The 21,887-nt window shown below is 41.0% G+C and overlaps 1 protein-coding gene across 2 annotated transcripts in view; it reads right to left on the bottom strand.

Annotated features, from left to right (window-relative positions):
- The window catches only part of Chd8 (chromodomain helicase DNA binding protein 8), a 49,555-nt gene that overhangs the window by 26,623 nt on the left and 1,045 nt on the right, over positions 1 to 21,887 (bottom strand). The window contains exons 2-10 of one of the 2 annotated variants that reach the window (XM_034497437.2): positions 14,765 to 15,830; positions 13,133 to 13,504; positions 10,349 to 10,734; positions 9,352 to 9,466; positions 4,205 to 4,387; positions 3,875 to 3,943; positions 3,245 to 3,300; positions 2,710 to 2,827; positions 1,332 to 1,415 (exon numbers count right to left, since the gene is read on the bottom strand). In XM_034497437.2, coding sequence (XP_034353328.1) covers positions 1,332 to 1,415; positions 2,710 to 2,827; positions 3,245 to 3,300; positions 3,875 to 3,943; positions 4,205 to 4,387; positions 9,352 to 9,466; positions 10,349 to 10,734; positions 13,133 to 13,504; positions 14,765 to 15,607 — 2,226 coding nt within the window. In that variant the 5' untranslated portion in view covers positions 15,608 to 15,830. Of the gene's footprint in view, positions 1 to 1,331; positions 1,416 to 2,709; positions 2,828 to 3,244; positions 3,301 to 3,874; positions 3,944 to 4,204; positions 4,388 to 9,351; positions 9,467 to 10,348; positions 10,735 to 13,132; positions 13,505 to 14,764; positions 15,831 to 21,887 lie in introns of those variants that run through there. The other variant, XM_034497434.2, reaches the window with a different exon arrangement.

Genomic DNA, 21,887 nt, shown 5'->3' with positions numbered 1-21,887 from the left:
AGTTACTAGTTGGGTAACTGCAAGTGAGATGTGTTTCCTTTCCTTCCCAAGTAGGTGAGGATAATCTTGGACTTCCGATCTTCCTCCTGAAAGCTCACACTATAGGTGTGTACTGCCACACCAAGTTTTATGTGGTTCTTAAGTTGAAACCAAGGCTCTGTGCATGTTAGGACAGCATTCTACCACCTGAGCCATAAAACTAACCCCAGAACTTAACTTACAATTTAAATAATGCATCTATTTAATATATCTGGGCTCATTCAACCACAAATATATATATATCAAGGATGCTATTTTTAACTGCTTTTTTTCTCTTGTTTGAGGTCAGAATTAATTTTTTAACCTTCCTCAAAATGATAGCTAATAGAAAATTGTGTGTATATGTGTGTGTGTTGGGGGCGGTGCATAATGCATGAACACCCATGAGGAGGACAGAACAGGACACCAAGTATTTTCCATTAATTTTCTGTCTTACTACCTTGAAAGAAACTCTCTCACAGAGCTGTATGCTTGTCATTTTTTGGCTAGGCTGATTGTCCAATGAGTTCTCAGAATCTGCTTGTCTCTACCTCACAATGCTAATGTTACAGGTAGCCATGTCTGGCCTTTTATACGGTGCCAAGGCTTCAGACTCAGATTCTCCTACCTGCAAAACAAGTGCTCCTACCTACACAACCATCTCCCCAACCCCTGGTCCCCAAACATTTTTTAAACCCTGACAATTTGCATAATATTGGAAGATTCTTTTTCTCTGAATAGTTCTTTCAGTTAGGCAGCAAGCCCTAGGAGTATTTGCAGACATTGTCATGACCAGTCCTAGAAAATGCTATGGCTCTCTCTTGACTCATTCTGTCTAACTCCCTTCAGTAACAGTTGCCCTCATTGTTAAAGTCTGTCTGCTTAGGGGGTCTTCTGTGTGGTCCTATATTCAAATTCATGTGTACTTAAGTCCTATCCTGTTGGTTCTCAACCTTCCTAAAGCTGTAACCTTTTAATACAGCTCCTTATGTTTGGTGACCCCCCAACCATATAATCATTTCATTGCTACTCCATAACTGTAATTTTGTAATTATGTTATGAATCATAATGTATCTGATATGTAGGGCATCTGATATGCAACCCCAAGGGGGTCTCTACCCATAGGTTGAGAACTACTTCTGCCTCTTCTACTCCTTTGCCTTCCCACTGTATTTCTAAGAATCCCACAAAAGAAATTCAGAAATACCTTTTTAGTCCAAGAAATTTTTCAGCCACATCTGAAAAATAAAGGATTGGAAAGCAAACAGAAGAAATCTGCAGAGGCTTTTCATGTTTCTCCGAGCCCAACTCACCTCGCCATTATCCTTGTCAACACTGTGAGACTCGTCCAATATCCTATCCACCTCGACGTAGTCTGGATTGAAAGGCTCTTCATCCTAGGTGAGTTGTGAAGCCAAACAATAAGGCAGGAAAGTCACCTACCTATACTTTTATACTTTATCTTTACAAGTTAAAAAAAAAAACCAAACCAAACCAAACCAAACCAAACCAAAAAAACCTAATGGGAATTGTGTATGTTCAAAGCATTAAAATCTATAAACCTATTTTTCACCTATTAACAGAGATATTCTCTTCTCCCTAACAGAGGCTACTGTCTCCATACATGTCTTGGACTCTAGGCCTTCTTAGCATTCTGTCTGTTGAACCAGTGTCCGAAACATACAAACTAGTCTATTATAAAGCAAAGAAACACTTCCTCCTGACTCCATATCACTTCAAAATTGTTCTGCTCTGCTTCCTATTTAAGCTTTCCCGAGTGTTTCACACAGATCCCAACCTCTATTTCTTCATCTGTTTTTCACCCCCCTCTTCTGCTTACACACGACGATTAAAAGTCAAACTCACAAATAACTACTAAATTGTTAAATATAATAGTTCCTTGCTTATGTAGCTTATTTGGTAGTAACCTCAGATATAAGACACTAAAGCTCCTTTATTACTATTTTCCAGCAGTAATAGATTAGAAATTTGATTTAAAAAGTTTTCTCAGACTGGAGGTGAAGCTCAGTTGATAGAGCGCTTGTTCAGGGTACAGAAAGCCCTGGGTTCATCCCCAGCACATACGGTGGACGGCGGGGCAATGCTTATGATCCTAGCACTCAGAGGTAAAGATGACGCTGGAGGATAGAGTATCACAAGTGAGTCAGTGAGTTAGCCTAGGCTACACAAGATTGTCTCATTAAAAAACAAACCAAACAAACATATAAAAAATGTTTTCTCATAGTGAGATAATTGTTTGCATCTAAAGAGACCAGGATAGCTAAAGACCAGTATTAGAGAGAGGAGAATCTGATGAGGACTGGGCTACTTTATCATCCCTCCTGAAAACACTCCACCCAGACTGACTAATCACTGCCTCACAACACTGAACTTTTACAATTAGAGCTAATCTACAGATTATAATTAAACCTAGGAAAACAAAAGCATGACAACAATTAAAATAAAACTTACACAGTCTACACAACCCAAGCATGTATCTGCAGACTGACAACCTGGGAATTAATTTGGGCTAGGAAACAAAGGGAAGGCCATGTGTACACTTTGGTACAACCCCTGAGAGGTAAAAGCAGGAAGGTAAATCTGAAGACAGCTTGGATTAGACAATGAGACCCTGTTGTCTCAACAAAACAAAAACAGCAAAGGTCTAAAAAAGGAATAGTCAACACTTACTTCATGAAAGAAGTGTCTCATTTGAGCCATTTTTGTTTTAAACCGCTTTAGTTTCTGATGGATCCTCTTATCCTTCTCCAGCTGGGAGATGGTTGCCCATTCACAGTGCAGATAGGAGCTATAGTAAGTGGAAATAACCAGTCATTCTGTGAGAATTGAAGCTGGCACTCTAATGTGTGCTTCAATAGGAGACAGCTTAGGTCAGTGTTCCTTAAACCTGATGCACATACAAGTCACCTTTTCTGGGGTAACCACACTTTCAACTTGCACTCAAGTAATGATAATTCTGTTGGTTCACAAACTACAGTTCAGAGTAATAAGACCTTAAAAACTGTCTCACTACACCTTCTGCAAAGAAACAGTCATTTCATTACTGAAAATTTCAGACTAGCCCTTGGGAAAAATTGAAAAGAATAAAGTAAGGGGTAGGGTAAGGCACCCACAGCCTGCAGATCAGAGAGAGCAGGAGTCTCCATGAGAGGCCCGTCCTTTGCCTCCACATTAGGGTGAACAGCTCTGACTGTATGTAACTTACTAGTTCTTGTACTTGACAAAGAATTCCTCAGCCTCAGTATATTGTCCAGAAGGAAGCTGAGAAGAAATACAGAAATTATAGTCATATATTTATTAAAGATAGATCTTTTAATTTCATCCACACATGGCAAAACTTCATCCTAATGTTTCCTGAATACTTCACTGATCAAGGAACTAACCTAGTACTAAAGATCAGAGAGCTGGGGGGAAAAAAAAGCTTTTATGCACTGTAAACAAAGTCGTGAAAGAAGAGACAGTGAAACAGTTCTAGGTAGCTTTCATATACTTTCTCTCTCTTTTATTGGAAGTTAGTGGTTTGAGACTGGGTTTTTCTCTATATAGCCCTGACTATCCTAGAACTCAAAAGAATCACCTGCCTCTGCCTCCCTAGTGCTGGGATTAAAAGTGTGTGCCACCACCAACTGGCCCTTATACCATCTCTTATAACTACACACAGCAATATTCTGTAGTTCAAAGGTACTCATTAAGTAAAACTTAGGAACTAGAAATGTAACTCACTAGTAGAGAATACCCATCATTGGAAAAATAGATAATTATTTAAAAGTAAAAACTATATATGAATTCAACATTAAAGATACTGTGAATGACACTGAACACAGGAAGCCCTCACCTCTTTCTTCACAACTCGCATGGAAAGCACTTTGTCCACAATAGCTGCATCTTCTTCACTGGGATTCTCCTGTAGCAAAAGATGCTGTCAATCAACTAATGGTTGAAAAAAACAAACTGGGTGTGGCAGTTCACACCAGTAATCCCTGCACTCAAGGCTGAGGCAGAGGCAAGAGGATTGCTGCCTGGCCTGCAGACACAGACACACACAGACATACAGAGACACACACACACACACACACACACACACACACACACACACACACACACACACACACACAGAGAGAGAGACACACAAAGAAAGGCTCTTAAATGGCTACTGTTAGCTTACCACAAAGAACTGCATGGAGGGCAAAGTCTCGCCATCAGGCTCTTGCACTGGTTCTGGGAGGATGGGCTCGGGTTTTATTGGACCAGTTACATCGACTTCCTCCTCCTCTTCATCATCTGTTATCTTTATATCCAGGTCCTCTGTATATTTTTTTCGCTTAACTTGGCGGTTTGAACGTCTCTTCTGTAGAGGACATACAGTTAACTGCTCAAAACCCTCAAAGTGAGAACTTTTTTTGAGACAATGTGGATTGTGTATCTGTGTTCCAGGCAAGCCCTGAACTCTTGAGCCTCTTATCTCTGTCTCCCATGTACTGGTATTATTACATCAATGCAATCTTTCAAAGGAAAAACTTTTAAAAGTATTTGCTTATGCTAATAGATGTAGATTTTATTCAGACATTCTCATGAAAACACAAACCAAACAATGGTAATGAGCTTCTCTCCTTAAGTCCATGACATAGTTATGTCATCACACAGATGTTTGCAGGACTGTTTTAACACAGCCAGGACCCCTACCCTGTGAGTGCCTGCTAAGCAGATCTAAACAGTCCAAGCAGGAGTCTAGCCACAGGCACACACATGCTGCAGGGCAGGAGTAGCTCATCAGGCACAGTTTGTCTGGAACTAAAGATTTTGCTTTCTTTCTTTCCTATATCTTATTTACTTACTATTGTTATATTCTGTGTGTCTAAGTTCAGGTGTCAGAGAACAACTTTGGGGGGGGGGGGGTCAATTCTCTTCTTCCACCATGGGTTCAGGCATGAACTGAAGTAGTCAGGCCTGCATGGCAAACTCTTACCCCATGAACCATCTCATTGGCCCTTGAGGTTTTGACAAAATAATTTCACATGCACTATTATGTCACTTCTTTAGTAAACACCACTTTTTCTTCCCTCCCTCCCTCCCTCCCTCCCTCCCTCCCTCCCTCCCTCCCTCCCTCCCTCCTTTTGTTTCTTTTTGTTCAGTTTTGTTTATTGGTTGGTTTGAGGAAGGATCTTTCTCTACATAACCCAGACTGTCCTAAAACTCACTCTGTAGCCAGGGTGACCTTAAACTCACAGAGATCCACTTGCCTCTGACTCCTGGGTACTGAGATCATGGGCATGTGTCACCAAACCATTAAGTATAACTAACAATATTTCTTCTTCTTCTTCTTCTTTTTTTTTTTTTAAGATAGAACAGAGTTTATTCAGGGCTTGGGGAGAGAAGTTGAAGGAGTAGAGACAGAGAAAGGCAGAGAGAGAGGGAGAGAGAAGAGAAAGAGAGAGAGAGAAGAGGAGTAGAGGTGGGCCATGAGCATGTGGAAAGAGAGGGGGAGGGCGCAAAAGGACAGAGGAAGAGCAAGAGAACAAGACCCTAACAATATTACAATATTTCTTTCTTTCTTCCTTTCTTTTTTTTCCAGTCAGGGTTTCTCTGTGTCCTGGCTGTCCTGGAACTCACTCTGTAGACCAGGCTGGCCTAGAACTCAGAAATCCACCTGCCTCTGCCTCCCAAGTGCTGGGATTAAAGGTGTGCACCACCACTGCCCGGCCCTAACAATATTTCTTTGAGTCAGTTTTCTTTTTCTTTTTTTTTTTAATTATTATTTATTTAATGTATATGAGTACACTGTCATTTTATTTAATGTATATGAATAGCTGTGTTCAGACACACCAGAAGAGAGCATTACACAGTTCCCATTACAGATGGTTGTGAGCCACCATGTGGTTGCTGGGAATTGAACTCAGGACCTTTGGAAAAGCAGTCAGTGCTCTTAACCACTGGGCCATCTCTCCAGCCCGAGTCAGTTTTCTTAATGTAGCCTAGGTCAGCCAGGCATAGTGGTACACACCTCTAATCTCAGACTCGGGAGACAGAGGCATGTGAATTTCTGAGTTCAAGGTCAGCCTGGTCTACATAGTGAGTTCCAGAAAAGCCAGGGTTACACAGAAAAACCTTGCCTCATGAACAATAAATATCTATTTTATACTTAAAATATTTGTATATTTGTAATATATAACATAATATTTACTACATAAGTATTTATTTATAGACATATTTAGGTCTATTTTATTCTTTCTAGTGGCTAAATAAGTAATTTTTAAAAGTAGTTTAATACTTGTAACTCATGATACAAAAATGGGGAAGGAGACATTTTTCAACATAATATATCCTCCTGTGAAAAGGAGTCACATGACCTAATTTGTAAAAATCAATACCCCTGGGAATTGAGAGAAAGCCTAAAGGTAGGGCACTTGCCTAGTAGTATACATACAGTCTTGGGCATAGTTCCTCAGCACAGCAAATACATAAATAAATGAATGATATTCCTATTCAAAGTAGGACAGAATACAAAAAGATCACATGTACAAAAGTTTAGATTATCTAGATGATTAAATGTCTTAAGATACAAAATCATCCATGAGAAGGAAAGTAAAAAATATTATAGGTTGCGGGGCAGTGGTGGCGTGCATCTTTAATCCCAGCACTTGGGAGGCAGAGGCAGGCAGATTTCTGAGTTCAAGGCCAGCCTGGTCTACAGAGTGAGTTCCAGGACAGCTAGCCAGGGCTACAGAGAAACCCTGTCTCAAAAAAATCAAAAAATAAAATAAAAAAATAATAATAAAAAAGTTATAGGTTATAAAAACAAACTTTGGTAAATGGATATATAAGTTTAACCACAGAACACTTTTAATTAGATGAGCTTATCCATGTACAGAGAATACATACAGAGAAATAAGCAGCTATGGTGAAAAAGAAATCAAGAGAGAATAAACCCAATTTATAAAAGCCCTCAGGAGGATCCCAAAGGATCTCTAAACTGACATTAAACCCAGAAGAACAGAGAGCACCAGAAGGACAGGTGTCCGAGCTTATAGATTTAAAGAACTAATGCTATAAAGAGGGCTACATCTCTGAAAGTACTCTAAGGCCCAATATAATCCCCATCAAAATTATCACAGTATTTTTTCAGCAATAGAAAAACTAACTTAAAATTAATAGCATCTGCACTGCAAAGGAAATGATTACTATGGCAAAAAGAAAAATCCATAAAATGGAAAAAGTATTACTGTACATCCAACAAGGAATAATATCTATATAATATAAAGAGTTTAAGGTTAAAGAAGAGACTCCGTGGGTAAAGGTGCTAGCTAGCCTGACAAACTGTGTTCAATCCTTGAATAAACATGGTGGAAGGAGAGAACCAATCCTTGTGAGTTGTCTTTTCATCTCCATTGTGCACTTAGCATGTCAGTAGTCCTACACCATACACTGACACACACACACAAAATAAATGCCAATCTTCTGAATTTTTTTCTTAAAGATTTATTTATCTTGGGGGCTGGAGAGATGGCTCAGTGGTTACTGGTTGCTCTTCTAGAGGAATTGGGTTCAATTCCTTGTACTCACATGTTGGCTGATAACAATCTATAACTCCAGTTTTAGGGAATATAACACCTTTTCTGGCTTCCACTGGCACTGCTCACATGTGGTGTACAGATATACATGCAGACAAAACACCAATATACACAAAAATACATAGTAAAATATTTTAAAAGATTTATTTTTATTTTGTGTGTATGAGTGTTTGTTTATATGTATTATAAACACCATGTGCATGTCTGGTGACCTTGGAGGCCAGAAGGCACTTAACACTTAGGATGATAAAGCAGAAGGATCATGAATTTGAGGCCTGTGTGGGCAATAAAGCAAAACTGTCTAAAAAGGAGAGCTAGGTGTGATGGCATAAGCCTATAAACCTAGTACTTTGAAGGCCAAGGCAGGAAAATCACTTGAGTCTAAAACCACCCAGGAGGGTGGTAAACCTAGCAAGTGAAGTGGAGGCAGAAGCAGCTGTTCACATTCAGCTCTGCTTCATACAGAGTTGGGAAATATGAGATCCTATCCCAAAGCTCAGAAGAAATGAAGAAAAGATAAAAAAGGAAAGGAAGGGAAATATGAGCTGAAAAAGCGGCTCAGTGGTAGGAGTACTTGCTGCTCCTGTAAGCATGAGGACCTAAATTCAAGACCCTAACATTCACATAAAAAGTTGGGTATAGCAGAGGTCTTGCTGGCTGTCATCCTAGCTGTTCAGCCAAAGATGCTGTCTCAAGGGAATAAGTCAGACAGTAGAGAAGAGGACATTCAACACCCCCTCATAGCCTCTTTCAACACACACGAGCATGAACAGCATAGAGAGATGGGATAGAAGATCACTGGCTGCTCTTCCAGAGGACCCATAGTCAATTCCCAGCACTCACATGGTGACGCATTCTGTAACGCCCTACTGCAGGAGATCCAACTCCCCTTTCTGACTTCTAAGGGTACTAGGCATTCACATGACACACATATATACATGCAAGCAAACATCCATATAAAATAGAAACATACATAGAGTAACTTTTGTTTTGTTTTCTTTTTGGAGACAGGGTTTCTCTGTGTAGCCCTGGCTGGCCTGGAACTCACTCTGTAGAACGGGCTGGCCTCGAACTCAGAAATCCACCTGTCTCTGCTTCCCAAGTGCTGGTATTAAAGACACACACCACCACTGCCCGGCAACTTATTTTTTTTAAGTTAAGAGAGACACTCTGTTCATTTACTCCAAACTTCCACTTACTAATATTGAATTCAGACCAGCTGAGTTACATTAGCAAGTACCAGAAACTGGAGTACAAGAACTAGTGATTCCCTAGAACCTCACACTCAACAGGGAAGTACCTTATAATGGCAACAGTTTTAATCAGCAAATTTTAATTGTTTCTGTGGTTATAAACTGTAGCCACAGACAGCACTGTAAGGCAGCAAGTGAGAACTGAAGGCTGAGGTTCGTCTGGTCTGGTTTTCCATCTCTTCTGTCTCTCATCTTCAAAGACAGAAAGGAAAACAACCCAAACTCTGTGCCTAACCACCCAGAGTTCTTGTCACTAACTTCAAGCACAGAAAAGTGGAACAAAGGGAAAGCTGAACAGCTCTACTACAAGAGAGGAGAAGTGTCCCCATCCCAGCCACCTCGACTGCATCAGGGGCTTATGAGATGTTTTGCTCAGTTCTTGTAACACAGGCATTTGGGAAATGAGTGCTGACATTTTCATAGGGACTATTTTTATTTCAGCTATTCAGAGCCAGAATGTTTGTTTTACTAAGTTCTTTAAGGTCTGTTACCTGGATGCTGCTCTCTTCGTCCTCCCGGGGCGACTGTGCAGGCATGACTTCCACATCAGAGTTGTCAGATGAGGTGTTACGCTTTCTCTTCTTGCCCACTACAGGAGTGATGGTGCTGAGGAGGAAAGACCAACTCCATTCTCAATGACGGCAAGGATACTTTATGAGTAAGCAAACACTATTAATCTAAACTGTCATATACTACATTTCCAGGCAAAAATATTTGGGTTTAAAAGAAAATAAAAACATTTGACTTTCCAGTCTACGGTACAAATACTGCAGAGTACAGTGTCTAAAAACGGCAGCACTCAGCTTGTAAGGGAAACCTTGTCTTGATAGACACTTTATTGGACACCAAATAACAGAGATGAAACTTAATCCTTTTTTCTTATTAATTTTTTTTAAGATGCATTATTTTATGTGGAAAGTGTTTTGCCTACATATATGTAGGTGTACCCGCTGCATGCCTGGTGCCTACAGAAGCCAAAAGAGGGCATCAGATCCCCTGAATAAGAGTTATAGGTTGTAAGCTGCCATATGCTACTAGGAACTGAATTCTGGACATCTGCAAGAGCTGCAGCATTCTTCACTGCCTTCCCAAACTTGGTTTTTTATAAGGTGGAAAAGACTATACAGCCTGAAGAACACACAGAGTAGAAGCTAATAAGAAAGGAGCTCCAAGAAATAAATGAAAAAAATATAAGATTGCAACAAGAACCTAGCAAGCCACACTCCTTCAAATGGAGTCTATGGCAGATAAAAACTGAAGTTTAAGGGTAGGGAATCAGTGTCCAGCAGCTCTCTTTTGAGGAGGTGGTAGGGGCACTGAGAAATTTCTTCTAAGAGACAGTGATATGTTATCTGAACTACTCATCTGTCCTGTACCTTAGGGCTCTCTTTTAGGTCCTGTGGGTAGCTGCTATATACAGCTCACCCTGATATATTCTCACAGGAGTGTGCTGTCCCCAGGACCCCATGGAGCAGCAGGGGCACTCACTTTAGCTTACTCTTGCCCTTCGCCTTGGAGGCAGCAGCAGTCTTGCTCTTCTTTGGCTTTTCCTCCTTCAGCCTCTCTCCACTGCTCTTCTTCCTGCGTTTCTTTTCACCTTCCTCCTCTGGCCGGACACTAGGCAGCTCATCCTCATTCAGGACTCGAGGTATGTTTTGCTCACCCCTGGCCCGGGCTCTAGCAATGGCCTCTGCCACAATCCGATTTGCTTTCTCTTGCTTTTTCTGGTGCTCAAGCCTGCGGTTCTCCTCCATTCCAGTCTTCCCTGCAGTGTGAGGGGCACAGCTTGCTGGTGATGACAGGGCTGCCACTTCACTGGCACTTAGGACTTTAACCACAGAGAGTCCAGAAGAGGCTCCCTGAGAAGAGCCAGCCTGGAAAAACAAAGACACTACCGTTTCAACATGTCTGCAATTTAAATGGCCTAAATAAAACTAGGTATGCTCAGCTAGATGTGGGGGCACAGGCCTGTAATTCCAGTACTTGAGACACAGAGGAAAGAGAACTGACTGCCCAGTAGCTCAAGGTCAAGCTGGCCTATATTGTTAAGTTCCAGGGCAGCAAAGGGTTATATAATGAGATACTGTTTAACACACACACACACACACACACACACACACACACACACACACACACACGTGTGCATACACACACACCGTACAAACAAAACACAAATATAGGTATATATGCCTTAAAAATCAGGCCCAGGATTAAGACTCACTGAACCTAGATCCATCTGAAAATAAGATGTGGTTTCTGGTGAGAAAAAAAAAACTGTAGAAAATTGAACTTAATATATTCTTTGTCATTGTTTTCATATTCACTATTTTAAAAAACGTACAACTTACACAATAACAATGATCTTTGTCCCAAATGCTTTCATTTCCTCGGCCTCCCTTTATCATATGCACATGAGTGCAGGTGCCCTCAGAGCCAGAGGCATTACAGTTCTAGAAACTGGAGTTACAGACACTTGATGTAGGTCCTGGGAACTGAACTCAGGTCCTCTCAAAGAGCAGGAAGTGCTCTTAATCACTTAGTCATTTTACCAGCCTTGTTAACTATTTCTTTATCCTTCAAATGAGACATAACTGGAGAGCTGGCTCAGTGGTTAAGAGCACTGACTACTCTTCCAGAGGTCCCGAGTTCAATTCCCAGCAACCACATGGGGGCTCACAAACATCTTTTTGTTTGTGATCGGATTGGATGGCCTCTTCTGGTATGTCTGAGGACAGTTACAGTATACTCATACAAATAAAATAAGACATAATTATATTAAAAAATTAATTTGTATATGGTGCAAGTTAGGATGACGGATGTTCTCTGTTGATCTAATTTCCGTGAGATAGCTTCTCCCTAAACCTGGAGCTAGTGACCAAGTCCCAAAGACCTTCTCTTTACTCTCCTGCAGGGTTACATGTTATGTGTCTGTCAGATCCACCTTTTTTTCCAGTTTTGTTTTTTCCAAGACAAAGTTTCTCTGTATAACCCTGGCTGTCCTATAACTCATTCTTTAGGCCAGGCTGGCCTCAACCTCAGATATGCATCTGTTTCCTGAGTTTGGGGATTAAAGCTATATGTCACCACTGCCTGACACATCCTCCTTTTTATTGTAGATGCTAAGCATTTGAACTCAGGCCCTCACACCTGCACAGCAATTACTCTTAACCACAGAGCCATTTCCTCAGTCCATTTTTAAATATTTGTGTGTACTATATGTGTATGTATATGGTTGGGGTGTGTGCATGAGGAACCAAAGGACAACTTTCCTTTCTGTGTCTCCCTCAATTGCTTTCCATTTTTGTTTATTTATTTTTAAAGATATGTTCTCAGGCAGGGGTAGGCAGATCTCTGAGTTCAAAGTCAGCCTGGTCTACAAAGTGAATTCCAGAAGAGCTGGAGCTACACAGAGAAACCCTGTCTGAAACAAAACAGAACAGAATAAAACAAAAAGATATGTTCTTCCTATATAGTCCTAACTAGACTAGATCATAAATACGTAGACCAGGTTGGCCTTAAACTCTCAAGAGATCAACCTGTTTCTGCCTTCTAGGTGCTGGGATTAAAGGCGGGTATCACCACACTTAAGACAGGCTCTCTCACTGCACTGGGTTCACTGATTTGGCTAGACTAACTGACCAGAAGAAAGCCCTAGGGACCCTCCTGTCTTCAACTCCTTAGTGCTGAGATCATAGGCTGTTCACACCATTGGTTGAGATCCAAACTTATTCACCTGTACAGAATGCATTTTTCCCCAAGTAAACCATCAACTGTGTCAAGATGTAATTTCAAATAATCTTTAAGAAAAATCTTTACCTATTAGTCTGTCTATTATGTAGCTCTGATTGTCCTGGAACTCACTGTATCAATCAAGCTGGCCTCAACTCAGAGATGCACCTGCCTATGCCTCCCCACTGAGGGCTGGGATGAAGGGCAAGGGCTCGCCATGCCTGCCTCTTTTTTTCTTGAGGGGACAGTGTTGCTATGCAATACAGCTCAGGCCCAGTCTCCACCTGACCCCCACAATATTATAATAAAGAAAAGACTGCAAACATTTTAAAGACAACTATTACAGAAATCATCACCTCAAACTCGATAATAATGCTTAATCTTTGCATGATTTAAACAAGGTTTCCATGGGTGACATAAAAATCTATACCTTGGTTCTAAGGTATTAAGTTAGAACTTCCTGCAGTAAGCAGCAATGGTTACTGAAGGCAGTGACAAGAGACCAAGGGGTGTTTCCTTTCTTTTCTTTTTCAAGTCACTCACCTGTGGCTGCAGCACCATCTTGAGCGGTACAGAAAGTCTTTGCCCTGGGTTTTGGCCTGGTCCCACTATCTGAGCCTGCTGCACGGAGGACAGGGTCAGTGGCTGGGCTGAGGGTGGCGGCTGTGGCTGTGGCTGTGACGATGGAGGCTGGGGGACAATCTGAATTTTTTGCTGTGGCTGCTGCACCTGCAGTTGAATAGTTACTACTTTGGCAGGCTGCCCCTGGGCATTCTTGGCTTGAGTCAAGGCTGCCAGCTGGTTGCCCTGTAACACTATCTTGCCTGGTAGACTCCCTAACACAACATGCCGATGTCCTTGGGGACCTCCGGACTGTGGCTGTTGAAGGACCAAAGTGATGCGTTTCGATTCACCCTACAATGAAAAAGGAAATCACAGAAGAGAAACATTAAAAAAATATTATATATTGAACTATCTATACCAGCTTTCTTTACTCCAGACTCATAAAAGTGAATATTAGAAAATCAGTTTTCGTTTACCCTCCAGTGTTTCTATAGCATCTTTTCTCTAACACCTCTGCCCAGTGGGTATTAAGTCTATCTCACACACACACACACACACACACACACACACACACACACACACACACACACAGATACACACAGATACACACATGCATGCATACATGCACACATACACACACAAAACTTGATAGCTATAAGGCAGCCACTTAATGTTTGGAAATTAGGACAAAAATCCATAAAGTAAAATGAAAAGTGCCTCCACATCAGTTTCATTAGCCTTAATGCTTACAACTGCTCCCAACTCTTCTGATCCTTTATTCAGAGCTTTCTACGATGCAAAGTAGTAAGAGGACAGGAGTATTGTTGAGAAGAGGAGAAAAAGGTGCAATGGCACGTGTGTGTAATCTCAGCATCAGGAGGCTGAGAGGAAGGATTGCGAATTTGAGGTCAGCCTAGATTCCTATATAGTGAGAACCTCTCAAAAACAAACCAAACCCCCCACAACTGGTGTGACAGCACACACCTCTAATCCCAGCAGTAAGAAGGTGGAGGAAAGTCGATCAAGTTTGCGGTCAGCCTTCCTTGGCTATATAGAATTCCAGGCCAGCCTGGGCTACACCGCAAGAATCTGTCTCAACAAATAAATAAATAAATGGAAGATAGAGCACTTATAAGTATTACAAATATATGTTCTCAGAACATCCTGTATTTTCAATGACAACTTATAGCATACATTTACTATAAATTTTTGCTTAACATCCATATCTCCCGGAAGACTAAGCTGCCCATTGTACTCAAAACTAGATAGGTACAGTGCAGCATGGGATAAGAGACACGTTAACATTAGCTACTCCATCTACCAATTAAGGAAGTGGCCGTCAAAGTTCATTGGTGAAAAGCAAAGACAGTAATGCATGGTGGTCAGCACCTATAATCCCAACCTTACTTAGAGACCAAGGCAGGAAGACTGCCATGTTTGAGAACAGCCCCGGCTAGATGACTTTGTCCCAAACATGCCATACCCTGCAAGACAGATCTAACCAGACTTTCCTACAAACAGTTCTTATAGACTGTTCTCTCTTTCCCCACCCTCACTGTTCCTAGGTCCTCTATGAAACCACAGTTCACCTCCCTGTTTCACTCAAGTCACCTGGGTAGGTGTAGAAGTCAGTGTAACTGCAGGCTTCAGTGGGGGCCCAGGAGCCCCAGGATTTCCAGCAGGAGCTGAGCCCTTAACTGGCTGGAGGACTAGCTGCTTTACTGGTCGGCTTGGCTGGACAATGCGCTGAACAGCAGCCTGGTTCCCAGGGACCTTCGTGGCCAACACTGTATTACCAGAGACAATGGATACACCTGGTCGAAGGGGTGTACCAGTCAGCACTTTGGTAAAAGTGACTTTTCCACCGTTGGCTGTGCCAGCCACTAGGGGCTGAGCTGTACTGGTGATACCTTGGGCCTGAATTTGTGCCACATGGGCGCCTGTGACCGAAGAGTTTGGTGGAGCTTTAAGAATAACAATCTTAGGAGCTGACTGAGATGGTTGTCCTCCAGTATTACTGGGGGAGACAGCTGTGGCAGAGACACCCATGAAAGGATTCCCTTGGCTCAAGATCTCCTGGCTCTTAGAGACCTGCAAAAGTCCTGATGTTGGTGTTGGTGCCTGCAAGACAGGTTGGGCTGGCTGCTCCTGGTTGGTGGGCTGAGTGGTATAATCATGCAAGGTTAAGGATTCTGGAGCTGGAGCTGTGGAGTCTTTGGGAAGTTCAGTGGGAGCTGTTTCCTCTGGTGGAGGAACCAGGTCACTTGTTGATGAATTCCCCACATCACCACCTCCACCATCTTGGTTCATCTGATCCAAGGAGTCCAGAGAACTTGGCAGTCCAAGCGCTTCTTCAATGGGGTCCGGAGTGACCTGATTAAAGCTGTCATCAGTCAGAGAGTCCAGGCCAAATAAGTTTGGGTCATCAAACAGATCCATGATGGGGTCTGCCATCTTGGTAAAGTAATAAAGGGTATTTGTTGAAGTTCTGGGGAGGGAAGGGGAGGGAGGGAACTCTTTCTCCCCTCCCCTTCCCTATTAACAACAAAAACAAAAAATGTACACAATGGATGAAGACTATTCTTCAAATGAAGAGACAAGAAACAAGTGCATGTCAGATTGTCCTGAACTTCATGGAGCAAGACAGCTACGTCTTCAGAGGGAGAAGATGGAACTCCTGTGATGGAATATAAATAAAAAATAAGCAAAGTTGGTGATTTCAATGAAAAATTCTAAGGTACCACCTTAATATCCATTTACAGTAAAGTACTAAGGGGACAATACGAGGAACTTTATAGTTGGGACACATGGTAAAAAGAGAACCCACATTTCTGACTCAAAAGTAAAAATTAAGAAGAAATAAACCCCCTTTAGGCCCTTAAATCTCCACATCTTGAAGTTTCTGTCTATCAAGAACATTCAGCTTATTGGGTACTGTGGCACATGCTTTGAGCTCAGAACTTGGGAGGCAGAGGCAGGAGGGTCTAGGCTAGCTAGCCAGAGCTACACAGTAAGGCACTGTCTCAGAAAGCCAAAGAAACAAAAACAAAAAACTCCCCCAAACTCCTAAAAAACATTAAACTTGTTTTTGTCTATTTCTTTCTACAATTATCTTTTTAAGATAACGATAAGGAAGTTTATATTCACCCACTGTTAAACTGGCACAACTCAAAATATATCAGTAAGTAAGCCCCCTGGAGCCAAGCTCCTAACGCAGTGAGCTGAACCCAGAGGAGTTTCCCCAACAGTGGTTCACTAAACATTTATATACAGCATTCTGTGCTAATGTATTTTTCAATACCTTTCTTACATACTTAATGGGTGCTAACTTTTACCAGTCATAGGTAGAAGTACCTGGATCAAAAGGAGAATTTGCAACAGTATATCCAGAATTTATAACAGTATATCCAGAAACTTTAATCTACCTTTATAGAAATATTCTTGATATATTTTAGAATTGTGCCAGTAAGATTGAAAATTTTCTTAGCAAGAGACTCAGCATTTCAGTTCTAACGTATATACCCAACTTTTCTCCCTTACTATTACCTATACATATCCTACATCTCTACCTGGTATAGTTCACTCGATAAATTCTTATGCCTCCAATTCTTTAGCCTATACATGGAACATAGTCTCCTCCACCCCTTAACCCCACTCAACGTGTCCTTCCCAGTAGAGGAAACCATCACCCAAAGCTCTTCTTTAACCCACCAATTTGTGATGCCTCTATCTTGTATTTGCTTTAATTCACAGCATTGTATCGTATTTAAAGCAAAGCACATGTGACTCGAGTCTTACCCATATTGAAAAGGCCCAAGTTCCTTTATGCAAGTTACAGAAATTACCATCTTCTCAAATGCTTATCTGACATGTGTGAGAAAACTGTCATATGTTTATAAAAATGAAGACTCATGGGTCTCGTGCAGGGTGCATACCCTCCAGAAGAATATGCTATGACCCAGCTCCTAAGAGACAGAAAGATCCTTGATGGGAAGAACGGTCTTGCTTCCCTGTGGATCCCCAAGAAACCTGCAGGACAGCACATACGGGAGCCATCCAATAATAATATTTGCTCTTATTACTGGAATTAACTATTCAGTCTTCACAGATAGCATACTGTATTCCTTGATACTAACATGAGAATTTAAAAGCCTCTTATCTTGAAAATCTGCCCCATAAATGATATGCTGATAAATTCCATATCTATAGCATTAAGTTCATGAACATTGTAGGGGGGAAACAAAGGAAATATGTAAAACTACGTAATACAAATACATGAAAAAGGAGGTGTAGAGGGGAGATGGCTCACAAGAGCCCTGACTATTCTTCCAGAGGTTCTCCAGCACCCACAGGGAGACTCACAACCACCTGTTAATTCCAATCCCAGGGTATCCACTGTTCTCTTCTGAGCTTTGTGGCCATGAGGCATGCACATGGTGCACAGAAAAACATGGAAACAAAACACACACACAGAGAAAATAAACAAGTGAAATACATGCACACATACACACATGACTTGAGTTCAATCCCCCAAACCCACTTAAAGGTAGAAGGAAAGAACTGACTCCACAAAGTTGTCCTATGACCTCCACACATGCACCAAGGCATCCACACCCACACATACACAATAATAATAAACCCTTTCAAACATTTTTAAAAAGAGTATATAATATCAATGACAATCTAGGAAGCATTCCTTGATAAGAAATCCTGTTTTCTAGCTACCTAAAGACATCAAATAATAAATCAATCAGAAATAAACATAATGTAGATCTGACAAAAAGACTTTTCCAACTCTCTTTGTGTACATGTTAGTGCAATTGTGTGAGTGTGCATATGTGTATGGGGGTGGGGAGACAGAAGCTATCCCAGGAAGTCTCCTGCTTCAGCCTCCTAAGTGTTGAGATAATCAGTTTTCCGTTATCTTTGTAAAATAATATAATGTAGCTGTGTATATCTTCCAGGCTTGCATAACTGAGCACTTCTCAAGTCTTGAGAGCTGTATCAATTCCTAGTCTTGGCCAAACTATTTCAGCAGCTAATTCCAACTTCTAATATTTGCCCACAAATTACTCGAAATGGCAGCAAGCGTAGTTATGCATATTTCTTTAATTACTGAAAAAACCTATTCAATGATTTCATACATTTCCTTAAGTCTCACCATGTTTTTTAGCTAGTTATGCCCCATTTTACCATCTATGATCTTTTGATCTTCTATTTGCTTCCAGAGAAGTGACAGTAAACATCTGTAGCTAAATGTCATACTAAAACAATAACAAGAACTCATAATGTGGTTATACCGATGATCCTGGCATAAACACTACTACAGTGAAAATTTCTACTAACTATACACTGATAACTTACATAAATATATATGTGTGTGTGCATATATACACACACTTCATAATACCTTGTTACTTATTCATTCGACCCTCACCTCCCCCAATAAGGGGCCAAATTCAAGCAAAGATCTTTAAAAAAGAAAATTATATATAAGACAGTCTTCCTATGCTGCCTAAGCTGACTCTGAGCTTGGCAATCTTCCTGCATCTGTCTTCAAAGGGTTGGTTATACATATGCCACTTTCTCCAGAAAAAAAATTGTTTTTCACTTTGCAACACTGGTAACTGAACCTAGGGCTTTGAGGATGCCAAGTAAGAATATCACCACAGAGCTAATCTTTTTTTTTTTTTTTTTTTTTTGGTTTTTCGAGACAGGGTTTCCTCTGTGTAGCCCTGGCTGTCCTGGAACTCACTCTGCAGACCAGGCTGGCCTCGAACTCAGAAATCCGCCTGCCTCTGCCTCCCAAGTGCTGGGATTAAAGGCGTGCGCCACCACCGCTGGCCTTTTTTTTGTTTTTTTTGTTTTTTTTTTTTAATTTTATTTACTTAAATTTTTATTTCGGACCAAGCATGGTAGCACACACTTTTAATCCCAGCACTTGGGAAACAGAGATCAGAGGATATTTTTAATTCTAGGCCAGTCTGGTCTACACAGTAAATTCCAGGATAACAAAGGCTACACAGAAACCTGTCTCAAAAACATATATTTCTTTAAAATGTATATGTTTTGTTTACATGTATGTCTGCACCACGTGCATGCCTGTGGTCAGAAGCAGGCATTAGATCTTTTGGAACTGAAGCTGTAAGAGTCCCTGTGGGAGCTGGGAACCAAACCCATGTCCTCTGGAAGAGCTCTTACCCACTGACTTGTCTCTGGAGCCCTCATTTTACTGGTTATTTAGACATTCTCACTAAGTTGCATAGGCTAGCCTTGAACTGACTCTGTAGACTAAGAAGGCTCTGAACTTGTGTTCTTCCTATACATGCCTCCAAAGCACCTGTGATTACATGTCTGCACTACCAGACTGGACCAAAGATGGTACTTTTTATTTTATTTGGTTTGTTTTTCGAGACAGGGTTTCTCTGTATGCCCTGGCTATCCTGGAACTCACTCTGTAGACCAGGCTGGCCTTGAACTCATAGAGATACACCTGCCCCTACCTCCCAAGTGCTGGATTAAAGGTGTGCACCACTGTCACCCAGCAAACAGATGGTACTTTTTAATAAGAAAGAGTAATTGCACTTTTTCTGAAATACTTCTTTACCTACATATGACTCAACTATTTATTAAAAATCAGTGCATTATCTCTTGGTTCTTGCTTCCCAGACTTGTGTGTGTGTCTGTGTGAAATAAAGATGATTAAGTGTAGGCTTAAGCATGAGGGTTAAGACAGAAAGAAGACAGCCATACTAGAAAGCACAGATGTGAGCTTCCTTGAGACAATTACTTTTCGTTTGTTTTTTGAGACAGGGTTTCCTTTCTCTGTGTTGCCTTAACTGTCCTGGACTAACTTTGTAGACCAGGCCTCTGCCTCTCAAGTGCTGGGTCTAAAGGCAGCTGCCACCACTATTGGGCTTTAATTAAAAAAATAAAAACAAACAAAACCCCTTTGTACCCCAGGGTGGCCACAAACTCACAACCATCCACGTGCCTCAGTTTCCTGCATGTGAAGATTGTAGGCACAAGCTCTTACCTGGCTCTTTGACCAAATCTGTGCTCTCTACTTGTCAGTCTAGACTCAAGAACGCAAAGGCCTTCCCAGGTGTGGTATCAACCTGCAACAGCAGAATGTTTGAGGCTGAGGCAGGAGGACTGCTATGAGTTTAAGGACAAGGCTATATAACAAAACTGTCTCAAAAGCAACCCTACGGCCGGGCGGTGGTGGAGCATACCTTTAATCCCAGCACTTGGGAGGCAGAGGCAGGTGGATTTCTGAGTTTGAGGCCAGCCTGGTCTACAGAGTGAGTTCTAGGACAGCCAGGGCTACACAGAGAAACCCTGTCTCAAAAAACTAAAAACTAAATAAATAAATAAATAAATAAACAAATAAAAAGCATCCCTACCTCAAATCCTTCCAACTGTACAATCCCACAGTATAGTGTATTATTACTTCTCAATTCCTTAACCTGCACCAAAGCAAAGCCTGGCTCCCATCTCAAACTCCCCACTCTTCTAACCTTATTCATTGCTCCAGGTCTTTTATTACCTGTGCATCATCCTGCCTGCACCAATACATAATTTAGCTTACAAGCATATACATGTCATGAATTTTCTTTCTACAATTCAAACCCTGGTAAAACAAATTAAATGGATGTTTTAGGGGTTTTAATGTAAAGCAACTAGCAGATAATAAAGTAATATCAGACTTTTCTCTTATTATGAATGAAAACAGTACTAACCTACCACTGCCCAAAAGAGAAACATGCATGTGCCCTAAAGGAAAGTCAGGATTTAGTGGCTGCACTTAATAACCCCCCATAATCAAAATTAGTGTATAGCCTGTATGACACAAACCCTGGGGATTGGAAGTAGAGAAAAAAAGGAACAGAAGTTGAGTTGAAATCCAAGGACACCTATCTACACACTTTAAATAAAAGAGATACTGAAGAACAATATCTGTTGTCTCCTTAGAGTTCCCTTCTTCTACAGACTCATCACCTTCCATACAGTTCCTATATTTCTGGAGCCTCGGTGTTCCAACCCTTTGGTCCTTGAGTTTTTGCCTCAACTTTGCCCGTTTATTACTTTCTCTCTTATCACAACAGACTTTAAATTCTAGTCTATTATCTACCCCAACATCCTCATGCTTTTCAACAAAACATCGACTGCAAACAGGGTAGAAGGTATGTGCACTATGTGCACCAAGAAAGGGCTTAGGGCACAGTAGGGTGTGGTCAAAGTGTGGTTTTTAAATGTATACTTGGCATTACAGTTCTGTATTTGTAGTTTTATATTTTGTTGTTTCTATTATTGGGAGTACAAGGAGACAAAATCTTGACCGGTAAGATCTATGGGAGCTGATGTCAGTAGAAAGAAAGACAACAGCATGAAGAAAGTCACTAGTATCTCAGGGCTGTGATTGATAAGAGTTCTTACTTTATCCCAAAAGAGCGCTTATCATAGTTTACTGTTATAATTAAAGAGAAACACTACAAAAAAATCAAATAATTTCATCATCTATATAAACTGAACTACAGACACAGATTCTCCATTTATAGATTTCTCTATACTATCCATCCTTAGAAGACAATGAACAAATGTCATATTGAGCAATACTTTTTCTGTAGTATACGGGTTTAGAAAGCACTGTTCACCCCTAACCTCTGTGCTCAAAGATTAAGGAAAAAAAAAAGTATTGTACTTCAAAATATAAGCCTTGTTGGAAATTGAA

The sequence above is a fragment of the Arvicanthis niloticus genome, chromosome 3, assembly GCF_011762505.2.
Source record: "Arvicanthis niloticus isolate mArvNil1 chromosome 3, mArvNil1.pat.X, whole genome shotgun sequence".
NCBI lineage: Eukaryota > Metazoa > Chordata > Mammalia > Rodentia > Muridae > Arvicanthis > Arvicanthis niloticus.
Note: the sequence above shows the minus strand (reverse complement) of the source record. Positions and strands in the feature narration are given on the sequence as shown.